The sequence below is a fragment of the Pyxicephalus adspersus genome, chromosome 4 (genome assembly GCF_032062135.1).
Source record: "Pyxicephalus adspersus chromosome 4, UCB_Pads_2.0, whole genome shotgun sequence".
Lineage (NCBI taxonomy): Eukaryota > Metazoa > Chordata > Amphibia > Anura > Pyxicephalidae > Pyxicephalus > Pyxicephalus adspersus.
In genome coordinates this window covers 34,106,133-34,122,036 of record NC_092861.1, presented here as the reverse complement: position 1 = coordinate 34,122,036, position 15,904 = coordinate 34,106,133, and the positions used below count along the sequence as shown (strand labels likewise).

The window sequence follows — 15,904 nt, the reverse complement described above, 5'->3', positions numbered from 1 at the left end:
GCTACTTCAATCATTTCTTTGCTGGTTGTTACATTACTAGTTTATTGTGTGCTGCTTCCTGAACTTCTTTATGATGACATATAAGACACTACCCAAGCTGTAAAAAGAAGCATGCACACAGGAAAGTAAGAATCAGAGGCATAAATATCTGGATTTTGTTATTCGGAGTCACTGTTGTCACAGTCAAGACAGTGGCTCTCCATAAGCTGTCCTAGATTTGCTCAATCCAGTGTACAAAGGAGACATTTTTTTAAGTATAGTGGACTCAGGACCTCATCTTTGTCTTCATTAGGGAGGAAAAAGGATAAGTAAAGGATCATGAAGAGAAGACAATATCTAAGTTTTTTTTTGACCTTTAGTCAAGAAGAAAACTTCTCTGGTCGGAACTATTCTATGGAAATTCATCTAGAACCTGATAAACTAAAGCTTTGATCATCCTGCTTTCTCGCCAATTTAAAAGTTTCCTGTCTTCCAGACATCTATATCTAGAACTCACGTCTGGACCAACTACTGCCTAGGTCTATAACCCATAGGAGGAAAGTACCTCTCACTAATTTTCTTCCTCTCTATCTGGACCATTAGAAAATTGGGCAATTATACTCCATCCTATTCTCTACCACCACAATACAGGGAACTTTAAAAACTCCTATTGTCCTTTAACAGCCATTGCACCCATCCCTTTCGCCATTCATGAGAATGCCAACCATCAATGTAAGTCTCCAATTATCCCCTGACGAAGCCAGTTGGCGAAATGCGTCAGGAAATCAAGACAAAGTATATAAGACTCAATGTATTATTGTGCATTGGTTTTATAAGATATATGTATCAAATGGATTGTGCTATACATAATCCATCTATTCTAAACACAGATGAATTATGTATAGCACAGGACACTAACAAAGTCTACCATTCAGTAAAATATATTTTGAGTGTTGCCACAAAAAAAGCCTTCTATTCTTTTCTCCTTTTTTTATTTTATTCTACCAATAAAACCCTGAGCTTTGCAACCCCACAAATACCCATTATTTTTCTCCTAAGAAGAAAACCAACCAAACGCATATTGGTAAAAACCATACTGTAGATTTAAAAGCAGATTACATGTCCAGTTTTCTTGTAGATAGATTCTGTTGTGGCCCTTATTACACCCCTGAAACCCCTGGCTATACATGAGATTTGGGGCAGTGTGTGGAAGTAACAGTATTTTCATGATGGTGATTATTGGAATTTTGGAGGAATGAACTTGTGCACGTCATAGTCAGAGACAGGGCAAGGTCCCTTGGTACCAAAGATTAAGATGCCAAAGTAATCTCCATTACCCTAGCTGAGATGGATAGATATTACTGTAACCAGGATTTTGTAGGATGCAGAAATGGCAGTCATAAAAAACTAAACATGACTGGGTGACTCACCTATTCTGAGAATAAAGAAGCAGAACAAGGTTTTAGTAAACAGTAAAGTAAACAAAACTGTTCTTCCAACCGGGAAGTAAAGTAGAGTATAAACTATCCAGAAGGGCAAATTTTATTCTACAATTTTTTTCCCTTAGATAAGCATATATACAACTCAAAAAATCAGCAAAAAACATTGTTTTGGGAAGAAGGGTAGCTCAGAACACCGACTCAAAGGTTAGCACTCTTGCCTTTGCAGCACTAGGTCCCAGGTTTAAATCTCGGCCAGGACACTATCTGCATGGAGTTTGCAGGTTCTCCCCTTGTTTGTGTGGGTTTCTTATGGGTACTCTGGTTTCCTCCCACATTCCACATAACATGTAGTTAGGTTAATTGGCTTCTCCCCATATTGACCTTAGACTGTATTAAAGACATATGACTATAGTAGGGACATTAGATTATGAGCTCCTTTGAAGGACAGCTGGTGACATGACCAGGAACTTGGTAAAGCGCTGTGCAATATGTCAGTGCTATAGAAATACTGGATAATAATAAAAAGCATAATTGAATTAATAAAAACATTTACAGTAATTAAGGACTAATGCAGGGTTCAACAAGCATGATGACATAATACTAATTTGTGCCTCCACATCATAGCACCCTACCCTGGTTTATATTTATTAATGGTGGGCACCCAAATCTCAATTTACAACTTTAATAAAAAGTACAACACTCATTATGTTATATTACATTATCTTTATTACATGCTGGTGAATAGTTAAAACTATATTATATGGAAATTATCACACAGATGGGTTGCAGTAGTTGTGTCTTGATAAACCATAAAATATCATTTTTTTTGTGACTCCTTTGCATTTTGCTTGATTTTCTTCAACTGTGTTTCATAGTTTGCCATTGCCCGACCGATCCAGTCAAGGTAATGATGAACTTTGGTGTAGACTCCAAAATTATCCAGCTGTCCACAACCCTCTCCCCAACTCACCAGCCCGATAAGAAACCAGGTATTGCCAAACCTAGTCACCATGGGCCCCCCACTGTCCCCAGAGCATGCATCCTGATTGTCCCCCAGCCTTCCTGCACATAGCATGTTATCTGTGACTCGATTACGCATGACTTCAGAACAGTTGTTCTGAGAGACTATGGGGATCTGTATGTAGCTAAGGACCATTGTGCGGTTGCGTAAAGTTTGATCCTGGTTCCCCCAGCCAGTTACAATTGTTTCTGTGCCCACTACTGTCAGGTTTGTTTCAGCAAGTCCATAGTTTGGTAGACAAATGGGCAGCACATATTTGTCATACACAGCTGGCTGGTTGAGACGTATAAGAGCAATGTCATTATCTACTGTTCCCTGGTCAAATTTGGGATGAATAATGAGCTTGGTAACTGCAATTTGCTGCTCTGTGTCTTCCAGAGTCCGGCGGTCATATTCACCTGTGATAAATCATTGGATTAAAAGTAAGAGAAAGTAGGTATCAGAAATTACATTTAAAGCATAGTATTTAGTAATATAGTAATAAGGACTACAATTCCACATTTCTTTTTAAGTATTCATCATGATCATCAAGTATTCATTCATGATCTAAAGGCTTTCAAGAATTATAATATTTTGGGTACAAGCTGTGGGATACAAATTAGTGATATGCTTAAATATAGATTACATTACTAAATAGCAAGGATAAAACTGAAATTTCATTACGGCATTTAAATGTATAATACCAATAGCAATCAGTACTAATACCAACACTGCAATTAGTATTTGGTTAGGAAACAGTTAGGGGATGAGGGCCTAGAGCAGGCAACAAAAAATTCTATTGAGTAATGTTATAGTGTAATGTTTTACTGTAGTTCAGACATTATCATGTATCTTAGTAAATCCAATAAAGGATCTGATGGGGGTAAAGAAGGATCCATTCTTCCATCAATCTTAGAATGGCAAAGAATAGCATGTGTCACATGAGCTGGTTTGTTTGTCTGAACAAATTTAAAAGCATTCGGGTATTTGAATTTAAGTCACAACAGCTTCACCTCAATTTATGATAGGAATTTTACTCAGCTTAGCGATTAGGCTATGCTGACTTCAATCATTGAAATGTACAAGCAACAATTTAGCGTTTTCAAAATTATTATTCTCTACTTAAGTTCAAGTCTGTGTTATGATGACCCCATTAACAGGGTGTCATCAGATCGCAGTGACAGGTGACATTTAAGTATAAAGCAGAACACAATTAGGTAGGATAAACAGGTACATACCAAGCCGTACATAGTATTTTGCATTCTTCGGAGCTCCTCTGAAGCAGTGTGCTGCAGTGAGGACCCAGGATGGGTGAATCAGAGCCCCACCACAAAAAAACTTTTTAGAATGAATGAGTAAAGCCTAAAATCACAAGAAAGCAGAAATAGTGCTGGTCAGCTGCAGAGTCATTGGAAATTAATGCACAACATCCCATTAAAGAAAGTAAAAAGCATTGCCATCTCTGGATTAAAACATACTGTACATCTTACGTTTCTGAGATGAGAAAGAACACTGGTTAGCACAAAGTATGTAAGCAAATTGCAAACCTTGCTTCCAATTACTTAAAAAACAAAAGAAAACAATGAGTTAAATCAGCAAGTCATACTTTTTTTTGCCTTTTAAAAACAACAAATGCAAACATTTAGAGTCTGGATGAAAGGGTAAGTAAAATGACACAGGGTGGTTACAAAGAACATTTCTTATAATTGTATATGCATCAAAAAAGAGGGACAGCTGAGGAGAAGGGTCAGATGGCAGTAGGTGTAAGAGGAGCCAATTGATAGTTATTTTAATAAAACAGTGGGTATGTCATTAATGTACTAGTGATAGAATGGACTACAGTGCGGCCACGCTTATCTATTAGGTCTGTATTTCTGGAACAGACACATCATCCACTGTTTCTATTCAGTTATATTACTAAAGATCAGGTAACAAAAAATAAAAGTCTCCCACCATGCTTTTAAGTCCTTACCAATAAAAAGAAAGCTTTTAATAACCCTGGGCAAATACGAAGTGGGATTTACAACTGGACAGCTTCCTGCACACCTGGCATTTGTGAATCAGAGCCTTGGTGAAAGTGAGGGCTCTGGGCTATTGCCTAGAATGCCCTAAAACTGGTCTTGCTTCAGACTCACTGCAAGAACATGCACCTTACTCCAGACAGACAAAGAACCATTGGGGCATTCTTGTATTTGCATAATTCCTCATAAAAGTCAGCAGCAACCTGTATCAGGGATGAGGGTTCTTGATGAGTTCCTAATACTACTGAGGAAGGGCTCTGGGATATTTTTTAAAGAGCTGCACACAGCTATATACATGGGTGGGGGGAGGAAGGGATCAGGAAAAGCAAAATCAGAATAACTTTAGAGGGCAGTGCATCATTCAATAATGTGATATGGTAAGATAAATGTAAAGTTATGCACTTGGGAGCTAACAACATGCATGCTTCATCCTGTCTAGGGGGAATACATTTGGGGGAGTCAAAAACGGAAACAAATCTGGGGGTTCTGGTAGATCATAGACCTAACAGCATGCAATGCCAATCTGCAATATCTAAATCTAGTAAAGTACTTTTTTGTATTAAAAGAGGAATAGACTGCAGAGATGGAGACATAATCCTGCCCCTGTACCAAGCATTGGTCAGACCACATCTGGAATTTGCAGTCCAGTTTTGGGCACCAGTTCACAAAAAGGACATTGTTGAATTAGAAAGAGTGCAGAGAAGGGCAACTAAACTAATAAGAGGAATGGAGGAGCTCAGCTATAAGGAGAGATTAGCTGAACTGAATCTATACTCTCTTGAGAAGAGACGTTTAAGGGGGGGATATGATCACCCTGTATAAATATATAAACGGTCCATATAGAAAACTCTCTTCCCCATTATTCACTTTTAGATCATTACAAAGAACAAGAGGGCACTCTTTGTGTCTGGAGGAAAAGAAGTTAAAGCTCCGGATAAGGAAGGGATTCTTCACTGTAAGCTGAGAAAATGTGGAATCGTCTCCCTCAGGAAGTAGTTTCAACAACTACTATAGATTGCTTTAGGAAAAAGCTGGATGTTTTTCTAGAAGCACAGAATATAACTGGGTATTAAGGATTTAAAGTAAAAATAACAGTGACTGTTGATCCAGGGAACATCCAATTGCCTCATGGAATCAGGAAGGAATTTTTTTCTCTGTTGAAGCAAATTGTACCAGGGTTTTTTTGCCTTCCTCTGGACCAACTATGTCCTATAGGGTTTTATATCTGGGATATGTTTATTTCCACAGTGGTTGAACTTGATGGACGTATGTCTTTTTTCAACCTAACCTACTATGTAACTATGTAAGTGCATAGTAGGTCAATACAACATGGAAAACTATTGAATTTAAATTAAACAAATTTGCCTGATCTTTACCTTGTGACATAATCATAGGGCCTAGGATCAACTTTTTGTGTAAGCAATGCCAATTTTTCTGCACAATAGTAGGCTTACCTTATGCAGTTTTTTTGTTTTTCCATAGTGTTATTCCATTATTATTATTATTATTATTATTATTAATAATAATAATAATAATAACAAACAAGATTTATATGGGGCCAACATATTACACAGCACTGTACATTAAATAGGAATTGCAAATGAAAGATACAGACAGAAACACAGGAGGGGGAGAGGACCCTGCTCGAAGGAGCTTTCAATCCAAGTAAATATTAAAATGTCTACAGTGAAAGCTGATAAAGTCTGTGAATGGCATTAGATAGATAGATAGATAGATAGATAGATAGATAGATAGATAGATAGAAAAATATAAAATATTACTAACCTGCCACGGACTGTCTCCTTTTCGCCCCTTCTTTGCCCCCGTGAGACGAGCTGAATAGTCAAAGTCAATAATCTTATGTTTGCCACAAGGAAAATTTCCTGTAAGATATAAATATTCTGTTCAGCACAACAAACCTAGTTGTTCTATAGTCCCATTGTTCCATAGTATGTCATTCTGCAGAGTTTAGCCTTCAGACACAAAAGGGCCTAGGCACCGGAAATGCACTGCTAATATTTTACATTTCCAGAGTTCAGGTCCCCTTAAATGTTAAAAGCTCACTTACATAGGTAAAGTGCATGTGCATGTTTAGCCAAAATGTGCACTTTTAATTTTAGATTGAGTGTGGAAAAAATAAACCACTGTTGGATTTTTCTGCTATCCAGGTGACCCTTTAGAGACATTTCTTCTTACTTAATGTATCTCCATAGCACTGCTGTATAAACAGACATAGCAATGTCCCTAACAAATGTAAAAAGGAGCAAAAACTAAGTCTGAAACTTAGCCTGGTCAACTGACTTGTCAATATCAACGTGATAAAAGAAATCAAAGGGGCAGGGAAGAAACAAATGGGGAAAACTCCCTATACCGCTTGTGGTCCGTCAGATTACCAGATACTATGAAGATACTAAAAAAAAAATATCCAGGGCCGATTAAGAGCTTATATTGGCAGGGTATGGCTGTCAAACTGGTGTTCGGTAGCCCAAGTGTGAGATTTCCAGAGGAAGCAGTGGGAGCTGAGATGGAACACATGCTCACACTACCATAGTTCATTATTAAAGACTTTTCCTAATATACCGTCTGGTGAAAGCATTATAACAGTTATAGTAAGGGAGTGTAAATCTCTCCTTTAGAGCCATGGGCAGCAGTAAATAGTCAAGAGAGATTCCTATAAAAATCCCTACCCTACCCCAAAAAAAAAAAAAAACTTACACTTTAGGTGTTGAGGGTATGGTAAGTGTTAGGAGGTTGCTTTAGAGTTTCACAGGAATACATGATTCAAGAGCCTACATATTTAGGCATTTTTTTGCATTTTGACAATTTGCATTTTTGAAGGCAGTCATTCACTTATACATGACCCTTTTAACTAAAGTGAAAACTTAACGTATGCTGAAGAGTTGGCATGGACTACCTGGAAAGAGGGCCTCCCAAAAGACCACAGTCAAATTTGGTTGCACTTACATATATAGCACAGGTACATCATCTCTATCCTGAAAAAAAACCTGTGCACAAAAAATTTAAATTTATGGAGCCTGAACCTCCATAGTTTATCACAGAGTACCATATCCAATGGTCACTTTTCAAAAGCAAAAGCCTACATACTGCCACCACCTTCTGCTTCCACATTTCATTTCATATATTGATTACTCTAAGACCTGTTAGATTACAATTGAGGCACATACAGTAACATTATCTCAACTTATCTAAGATATAATAAAAAAAATGTATTACAAAGCTGTCCCAATCATTAAAATATTAGTGTAACTTGAGAATGTGAATGTAGCATATCAATATGTCTTTGGTGAGAAGATAACTTACCAAATGGCTTACAGTCACGGCTGTCATCCTGCAGCTGGTAACCCATGGCACAGCTACATGTCCGTGATGTGCTGTTATCATTCTCCGTACAGAAGTGTGTACAGCCTCCATTATTTACTGAACAGTTGGGATATTTCACTTCTAGTATTGGAAAAAATAGATTGTGCTGTTAGTGCATACTGTAAATTAGTTTAGTTCCTCTTGGTGCTGTTTACATCTTGTTAGGTCTGAGCCATTAAACATACTTGGTCTCTCTTTTACAAATCATAAGTAGAGGGTTGTTATAACTTAAATAGAAAGACTTTAAATAAACCCAATTAAAGATTAATATACATAAGACAACAGCACTCTTTAGAAAAACCGTTAGAGATCACTATCTATACCATTGAAAACTATTTTTGCGCCATATATTCTCATATATATATAGGTATAGGAAAATTTTTAAAAAATTAGAGAAACAGATACTTTTGCCTTTGTTTCTGTGGGAGGTGGGCTTTCAATTACCCTGACATAGTAAATGAGTGGACCTGGACACCTAGAAGTTGAGTGTTGTCTACTAGAGACCTGGTAATGTGCAAACCACCTGTTTCAAAATTTAAATTGGATAAAATAATAAATCTTGTATTTAGTGAAATTTTTTGTTTGTGCTGTTGATTCTTTCACATTTATACTACCATTAATTGATGACATTTATAAAGTACATTCCAAGATAATCATACTTTATATACATTTATGCATGCTATAAATAGAGGTCTATCAATGTGAACATATAGAATAATCTGAATAATCAGGAAAAGTCCATAACTGCAATAAAGTAAATTAAGCTTTGCGTTATGGCTATGGGCTTCATTTACAAAAACTTTACACAAAGAAGGCTTTGTAATTTAGCCTTGTGATTGTAATTTAAAAAAAGTTGACCTAGCTGAAAATAACTTCTTATCCTTTTTTAAAATACCCATCCTGGTGTGTTAACTTTGTGAATTAAGTTTTTTGTGTTAACTTCCACTTGGCTACAAATATTTTTCAATTGTCTTGCTTCAATACAATTGTGTAAATGTTTTAATAAAGGTTTTTTTTAATGTCAGTTGCAGTATTATATGTTCCACTAGAAGAAGAAACTTTGTGCTTCCTATTTAAGATGCAACATATTACAAACAAAGAAGATGTAGATTGTGTCCTCTTAGTTTTGATACTTCAGCATTGTGTTCTGGCATGTTAAACCACATACTGAATTTTAAAAACCACCCCTTTTGTAATTGCTGCATCAAAAAAAAGAATTATCTAAATGGCCCATATACTCACCTAAATTCATAGCTACATGAATGACACGTCACGTCATGTTGACACTTTGTGCCACTGGGGTAATCCAGAGAACCTGGAATGGATGTGGTCCAGAATTGAACACATTTGCTAAATAATGGCAAAAGGTTTTTGGGAAATCCATTCAAATTCCTGTATCACCCTCCCAGATTCTCCCATAATAGTCTATCTTCTCCAGTCTTAGACAGCTTTAGTAAATCAGGCCCTTTATGTTAGCGGGGTCCTTACAGTTCCAAGAGATTGGCAGAAATGGAAGAAAAACTTTTATTTTTTGTTTTAATCTATATCAACCAATATTAAATAAGCTCAGACTTCTTTCTTATGAATGTAAGCTCAAAATGTAAGATCTTCTACTCAGGAGCCAATAGAACAATCAGTCAGTTGCTCCAAGTACTCACCATGATCACAGAATTTCCCTTCAAAGCCCTCATTGCAGGTACAGTCAAATGTCCCTATACCATCCTTACAGACGGCATTTTTACATGGATTGGAGAGACATTGATCCCCATCTGTAACAACAAGATGTTTAAATCTTTAATTCCTTATTTATTTCTACACACACTTTATTTTAGCTGCATTACTGTAACTTACCAAAATACTTTGTCCAAAAGTTAAGCTAAAGATAAAAAAGAATATTTAAAATAAATGTAAGCAATAATTATTATAAATTAGCAATAAGTATTATGATAAAAACCAATCAGATCATTCCTTACTGTTTCTTCACGGGTCTCAAATATTTCATTTGCTTCCTCCAAGTCACATTTCTCCTCATAGCATTCCCTCTCCAATGATCCAGGTTTCATCTCCTCCAGGAAACTATTTGCCCTTTTCCGAATTTTAAGCACACGGTTTGCATCCTGACTATTGAAAAAGACTAGAAATCAAAAAAAGTTAAAAAAAAAGTGAGTTTTCTTATTTCTATGTCTTTATATCTACATACTGTACCTGCAATTACAGATTTTTAAACTTTTTTACCCCGTCAGCCATATATCCCCCTTAGTCCCCTTTGATTGTGCTTGTTACAGTCTTTTAAATGTGTTTTGTTCATTTGGGTTTGGAAATTTTGGTTATAGCAACACTTATACCAATACTATATTCTTCCAGAGATAACTGAACAATGGTGTAGTTTTTATATTTTTATTTTATTTTATTTTTTTTTTATATTTTTTTCCTGGTGTTCATGTTTAATCCCAAGTGGAAAAATTAATCTGTAAAGCCTAATATATTTTATCACCTAAACCCATAGTTAACCCTTAAGGGTAACATGTAGCATGCACATTTTTGTATTTACATATCCTTTACAAGCAGTAACTATGCTTTAAAACGAGCCCTCACTGATCTCTGTAGCTAACATAGTAATTTTTTTCAAATATTACATAAGAAAAGCTAAAAAAAAAACTTTAATAAACAAAGTGTGTACAGGTAGTCCCCGGGTTACATACAAGATAGGGACTGTAGGTTTGTTCTTAAGTTGAATTTGAATGTAGGTCAGAACAGGTACATTAATTTAATAAATGCAATTAGGACAGATGTTTGTCTCAACATATTATTAGGCAGCGTAGTGTCAGTTACTGTATACAATCCTCACTGTGAGTTAATCACAAACAAAGCAAAAAAAACTTTATGGACCCTTGACATTTATTAACTTCTGAAGCAAGCTGTGCTTTGATATGCAAAAAAAAAACAACTGCAAAGTTTGTCTTAGTCTTTAAAGAGTTTACAAGATGTTGCCCAGCTGTGTTTTAGCAAAAGATTTCTTCTGCATGCCTTGCGAACCGCCCCCTCCCCCCATCAAGCCTCTGTCCTGCACACGAGTGAGCAGGGAAGCCCTGTTCGTATCAAGGAATCTTCCCTATGTCGGATGCCTATAACTCTGGGACTACCTGTATAGAGTCATCACAAGTTGACTTTAAACTTAAAGCGAAGCGTTCATTAAATTGGAAGGTCTGCTTACACTCTTTGGGCACCCCTCTCCAAATCGCCTCCAGGTAAGGAGGAGCACATGATGCTCTCCTTCCTCTTATAATAATTGGTCCCTCTGGCGTCGATCACTGTCACATTACAGCAGGGGAAAATTTATAGAACGCTGGTGTGAGCAAAGTGCAATTGTATTTTAAGGAAGTGTTGATAAAGAAGAGTTTCTTATTACTAAATACTAAATTCAGTTTAGATTTAACAAAGGCAAGATGATTTCAGGTGATAATTCACGAATTGATGATTGCATGTTTAAAGCAAACCTGTGATTTGTCTATTCAGGCAAATCCTCAAATGCCAACTAGTACAACACACTTACTTGAGCTGCTATGAGCAGGCAGAATGGTAAAGCTGGAGACACCAAGGAGTAGAATCCACCACATTGAACACAGGAATTGATATCTCATATCTATTATAAATATATAAATAATAATAAGTACATGATAATAGATGGAAAGACGGCAGTTACACAAATCCTGTTCTAGGACAGATCACTTCTTTGAGTTGACTTTATCGGCCGATGCATATTATTATTATTATTATTATTATTATTAATAAACAGGATTTATATAGCACCAAAATATTACACAGCGCTGTACATTAAATGCATATAGCATTTTGTTAGTCATCCTGCCATTTTCTGCTTGGGCTGTGGGGTCATTAAGCTTTTATAGCAGAGTATTTCTTCTGATCATAACTAATACTATTTTAGGCAAGCTTTTTCTGTATTCCTCCAACATACCAACAGTATTTGTATAATCAATTGGCAAACAATAATTGGCAACATTATTTACTAATTAAAAAGCCCAATGGTTTAGCATCACTTTGGTATAAAACTGTTCACACAATCATAATTTTTATTCAGCAAAAGTTTACAATAACCTCCCATCAGTTTGAGTTCCTGTAATTATGATACCGAAGCAAATTGTAGTTTCACAATATAGAAAGTATGGAATTTCAATCCTTAAACATGATCACTAAACTAGGCAGAAACAGAATTTCTCTATATTGTAACACCAATCAAGTAAAGTGGTTTCATGCTTATTTATCAAAATCAGATAATTTTTGGTTTACCCTTATTGATGCTAACTAACCTCATACCCCAAGTTCTTCTATATTGGGCCTACACCTTAACAATTATATTGTATACATTTAGTTTCAGTTTATAACCCATTACTTTGTATTATAAATCAAACCTTTGTCTGCCAAATGTATTTGCAAGTAAGAATTTGTTTCCCCACCCGGAGTAGGAAAAGGAAATGTAACAAACAGCAGCCCTTCCTAATAATATGTTACCCATGCACCAAAACTACCACCCTTACAATATTATAGCGACACATGTATACCAATATTTTGCAGATTTCCCTCAGATATTGCCATCATATGGACTTCATATTGTATTTCTTAGCTATGTTACTGATTAAATAAAAAGTTGGGACAAATTGCAAAAGTTTTCAGAATAGAACAATTTATTTGGAATACGCATAAGACCATTTTTTAAGTTTTCTAAATGACAACTTAATCTCCTTTTACATATATTTACTGCAGATTAATGGACAATAATATTTTCTTGAACAATTTGCAGCCTTCTCTTTAGGAAAACTGTTAGCAATGGTAGAAGTTATAAAAACTAGCAAACACCTTTTTCATATTTTGGAAGGTATCTTAGATAAATCCAAAATAGTTTGTATTTGTTATACATCCTGACAATATTTATTGTCCTTCACTGACCTAAAATTCCTTCTACTTTGTTTTTTTTTTTACTCCCTCCTATTCCATCTAATCATTTATTATCATTCACCTTTTCCATGGCAATTTTTGTTATCTTTAAGTGCATAAAAGCACAAAATCTAACACTATGCTTTGAATAATGCATCATTAAGTGGAAAATATGAGAGAAATAAATAAGGAGCTTGTTGGGGGCAGTAAAAGAATATTTTGTTTACACAGATCATATGTAAATATAAAATCAGGGACCACAGGGATCACTTTTTTAGATTGCCATAAAAAAGCCTTAGAAGTACTTTAAACACAATGCCTTTGTTACTCTATTGCAAAATTTCTTACCTGGAATTCCTATCAGCAAATTCCTGAGCAGGCTGACATCGCTAGATCACTGCTTTACAAGTAGCAGCAGCGTTGTCAGCCTTGTGAATTTCTTCAGTTGGCATTTGGGTTGTCTATTAGCTCTTTGTTTGCAAGCAGCCACCTTAATTAGCAGACATGACAGGCTGACGATACTGACACTATTTTCAAGGCAGTTGTATTGCGGTCAGCCTAACCTCTGTGATTAAAACACCCTCTGGCCACTGCTATATTGCCTGTAGCATCCTTATTCTTGTAACAGAATACTTGCCTGTGCCTTGTGTCTGTAGTACAATTTTGCCTAGTCTTGCTGAATAAAACTGTCCTGTCGCTGGCCAATTTTACACTGCTGTATCATCTGTGATCTTTTAAATATTTACAAACATTCAATAGAATTAGGCCAGTAACAAGGCTGTTTTGCAGTTAAAGCAGGCCTGCTACCACTAAAAGAAAAGGCCCCAAGCCTGTAATTTAAAACATTTTTATTATCTCTATAGAGTCCTTAAAGCTGCATTAAAGAACCCTCTCCCCACTGTACAGTATTATCAGCACATTTTGTACACACAGACCAGCTTCCAAGGCCTTTTCTGGCAATAGCTTTCTTGCTAGAATTTACTAACAAGATCCACCCAATCATAGATTTCTACAGGATTTACAGCTAAAATCAGGTTCCCCATATTTCAAGCAGGATTTGCTGACCCATCTTCTAATCAAACCAGGTGAGATCAATTACAGTTAACATGCAGATATAGTGAAAATAAATGAGTATTGATATGTGTAGATCTGGAAAATCCTAGTGAGCGACAGTCTAAAGTTCATGACAGTGTGTTTACAGGTTTTGTAATTTGCTGCGATTCTTCTGTAACTATTAAAAAATGTTTTAGTTTTCAATGGAAAGAAAAAACAATCCCTTTCCTGTGCAAGCACAGCAGTCAAATGTTATTGTAATCGGTGTAAAAAGTTGCTCCTGGTGATGTTGAATAGCTATCTTTGCTTAGAGGTCTTTCATATAATATTCATTATTTTCTATTAATTGCAAACAGAGAATTGCTGCCACCGCTAGAGAGAAAAATGTTTTACCAGTTTCTATTAAAATTTAGTACAAAAACAGACAAAGATCTCTCAGTGCAGCCAGTGCAGTTGTCCAATTTTATGATTTGATATATTATTATGCTAATGCTATCTACTTATGTGTATCAACAAATCCCATTATAAAATATAAAACGGTAACGCTAATTACACATAACACAAAATGTAACTTACACATGCCTGCTGAATGGATCCCTTGGATCCGTCTTGTGTTGTCGGTTGATACTGGACTCCTTGTATCTTTTACACACTTTGCTTGTGGACTTCAATTTCAGCCATAAGTGGTGGATCACATTCTGGTTAATCCATAACCTCAAATATTGATTCTGTGTCCTGTCCTTCTCTGTGCAAACAAAAGAGACTCTCCAAAATACTGCAACCCTGTGTGGGATGGGACGAGGACAACTGTGTACACATCAGAAATCAAATCCCTGATCATCTGAACAATATATCACAACTAAATATCTTACACACTTTGGATTATTATTTAATTATTGGGACTGGTTAACAGATCACACAATATTACATTGTAGTGTACATTTATTAGTAGTGAATCTGACATTTACTGAAACATTCGCTGGTGGAGAATTATTACTTCCATTGCAGCACATGGATCTGTGTTTATATATATATATATATAATAGACCTCTGCGTGACCCTTTAAACATTTTAGATTTTTTTTGTTCTCTTTTGTATAGGTCTGATATATTACACTGCAGTATAAAGAGACCTTTACACTTAAATAAAGCAACCCACTGGTGATTCCTAGGATAGCAATGCTTGGATTATACACACTGGTGGTACTAGCACAATTTATATGTAAATTCTTTAGTTTGGATACAGAGCCAAATTGAAATGGATCATCAGAAGGTGGCTATTGTACACTACATATGACACAATGCTATTGCTAACTATCTACGTTAGTACTGATTTTATGGATAATAATGTGATCAATGCATAGCAATTACGGTAATTCGGAAGTGATGTATCTACTTGTATGTGAAATGGTCATATACTGTTTTTCTAGATACAGACTAGCTTTTTTTTTTTTTTTTTTAAATAAATAAAACAAATATTTATTTACTGATTTATACCCCTGGAAACCTACCATGCCATCTTCTTAGAGTCTTCAAGTATATCTCCCTTCCTAAGCACCACAGGTAAAATAAATGCACTTTTTTAAATGTAATCAGCTTGACGTTTTATGATGGAAGTATGAAGGATAGCAGCTATACAGAGAGAGCGCAGTAAGTGACAGAACTATAAGTGAATACACCAGGGGGGGATTCAGACTTGGATTTCTCAGTTGTTAGCATGTCCTGCATGGGTAAAGTAATATAACCTGATAGACTAACACACATTTACTTTCACCATGCTGCTTCATTCCCTCATATGTGACTGTAGACCAGCGGTCGCCAATCTTTTGGACCTCACAGACCCACTAAATTATTCATTTTAAATCCTACGGACCATATATATGAATTTTTTAAAAAAGATAAATGCATTTGTAAAATAATGATTTTCCTAATGGTGCCTGATGAGGACTGTGGAGGCTCCGATTCATTGATCAGCTCATGGTTTAGTGAAGTATTGCATTATCTTTGGTATTACTAAGAAATGCAAAATATTTGTTTTTTTTTCACTCATTATGGGTTTATTTTATTCCAATCTAA

General features: G+C 35.8%; 1 protein-coding gene across 1 annotated transcript in view; it reads right to left on the bottom strand.

Moving 5' to 3' along the window:
- Nucleotides 1–14,562, bottom strand: part of PROC (protein C, inactivator of coagulation factors Va and VIIIa) — a 31,218-nt gene extending 16,656 nt beyond the window's left edge. The window contains exons 1-9 of the mRNA XM_072410122.1: nucleotides 14,406–14,562; nucleotides 11,377–11,466; nucleotides 9,797–9,957; nucleotides 9,675–9,699; nucleotides 9,482–9,592; nucleotides 7,764–7,904; nucleotides 6,228–6,325; nucleotides 3,660–3,783; nucleotides 2,242–2,840 (exon numbers count right to left, since the gene is read on the bottom strand). Of these exons, the coding sequence (XP_072266223.1) occupies nucleotides 2,242–2,840; nucleotides 3,660–3,783; nucleotides 6,228–6,325; nucleotides 7,764–7,904; nucleotides 9,482–9,592; nucleotides 9,675–9,699; nucleotides 9,797–9,957; nucleotides 11,377–11,466; nucleotides 14,406–14,409 (1,353 nt within the window). The 5' untranslated portion in view covers nucleotides 14,410–14,562. The remainder of the gene's footprint in view (nucleotides 1–2,241; nucleotides 2,841–3,659; nucleotides 3,784–6,227; nucleotides 6,326–7,763; nucleotides 7,905–9,481; nucleotides 9,593–9,674; nucleotides 9,700–9,796; nucleotides 9,958–11,376; nucleotides 11,467–14,405) is intronic.
- Nucleotides 14,563–15,904: the final 1,342 nt, after the last annotated feature.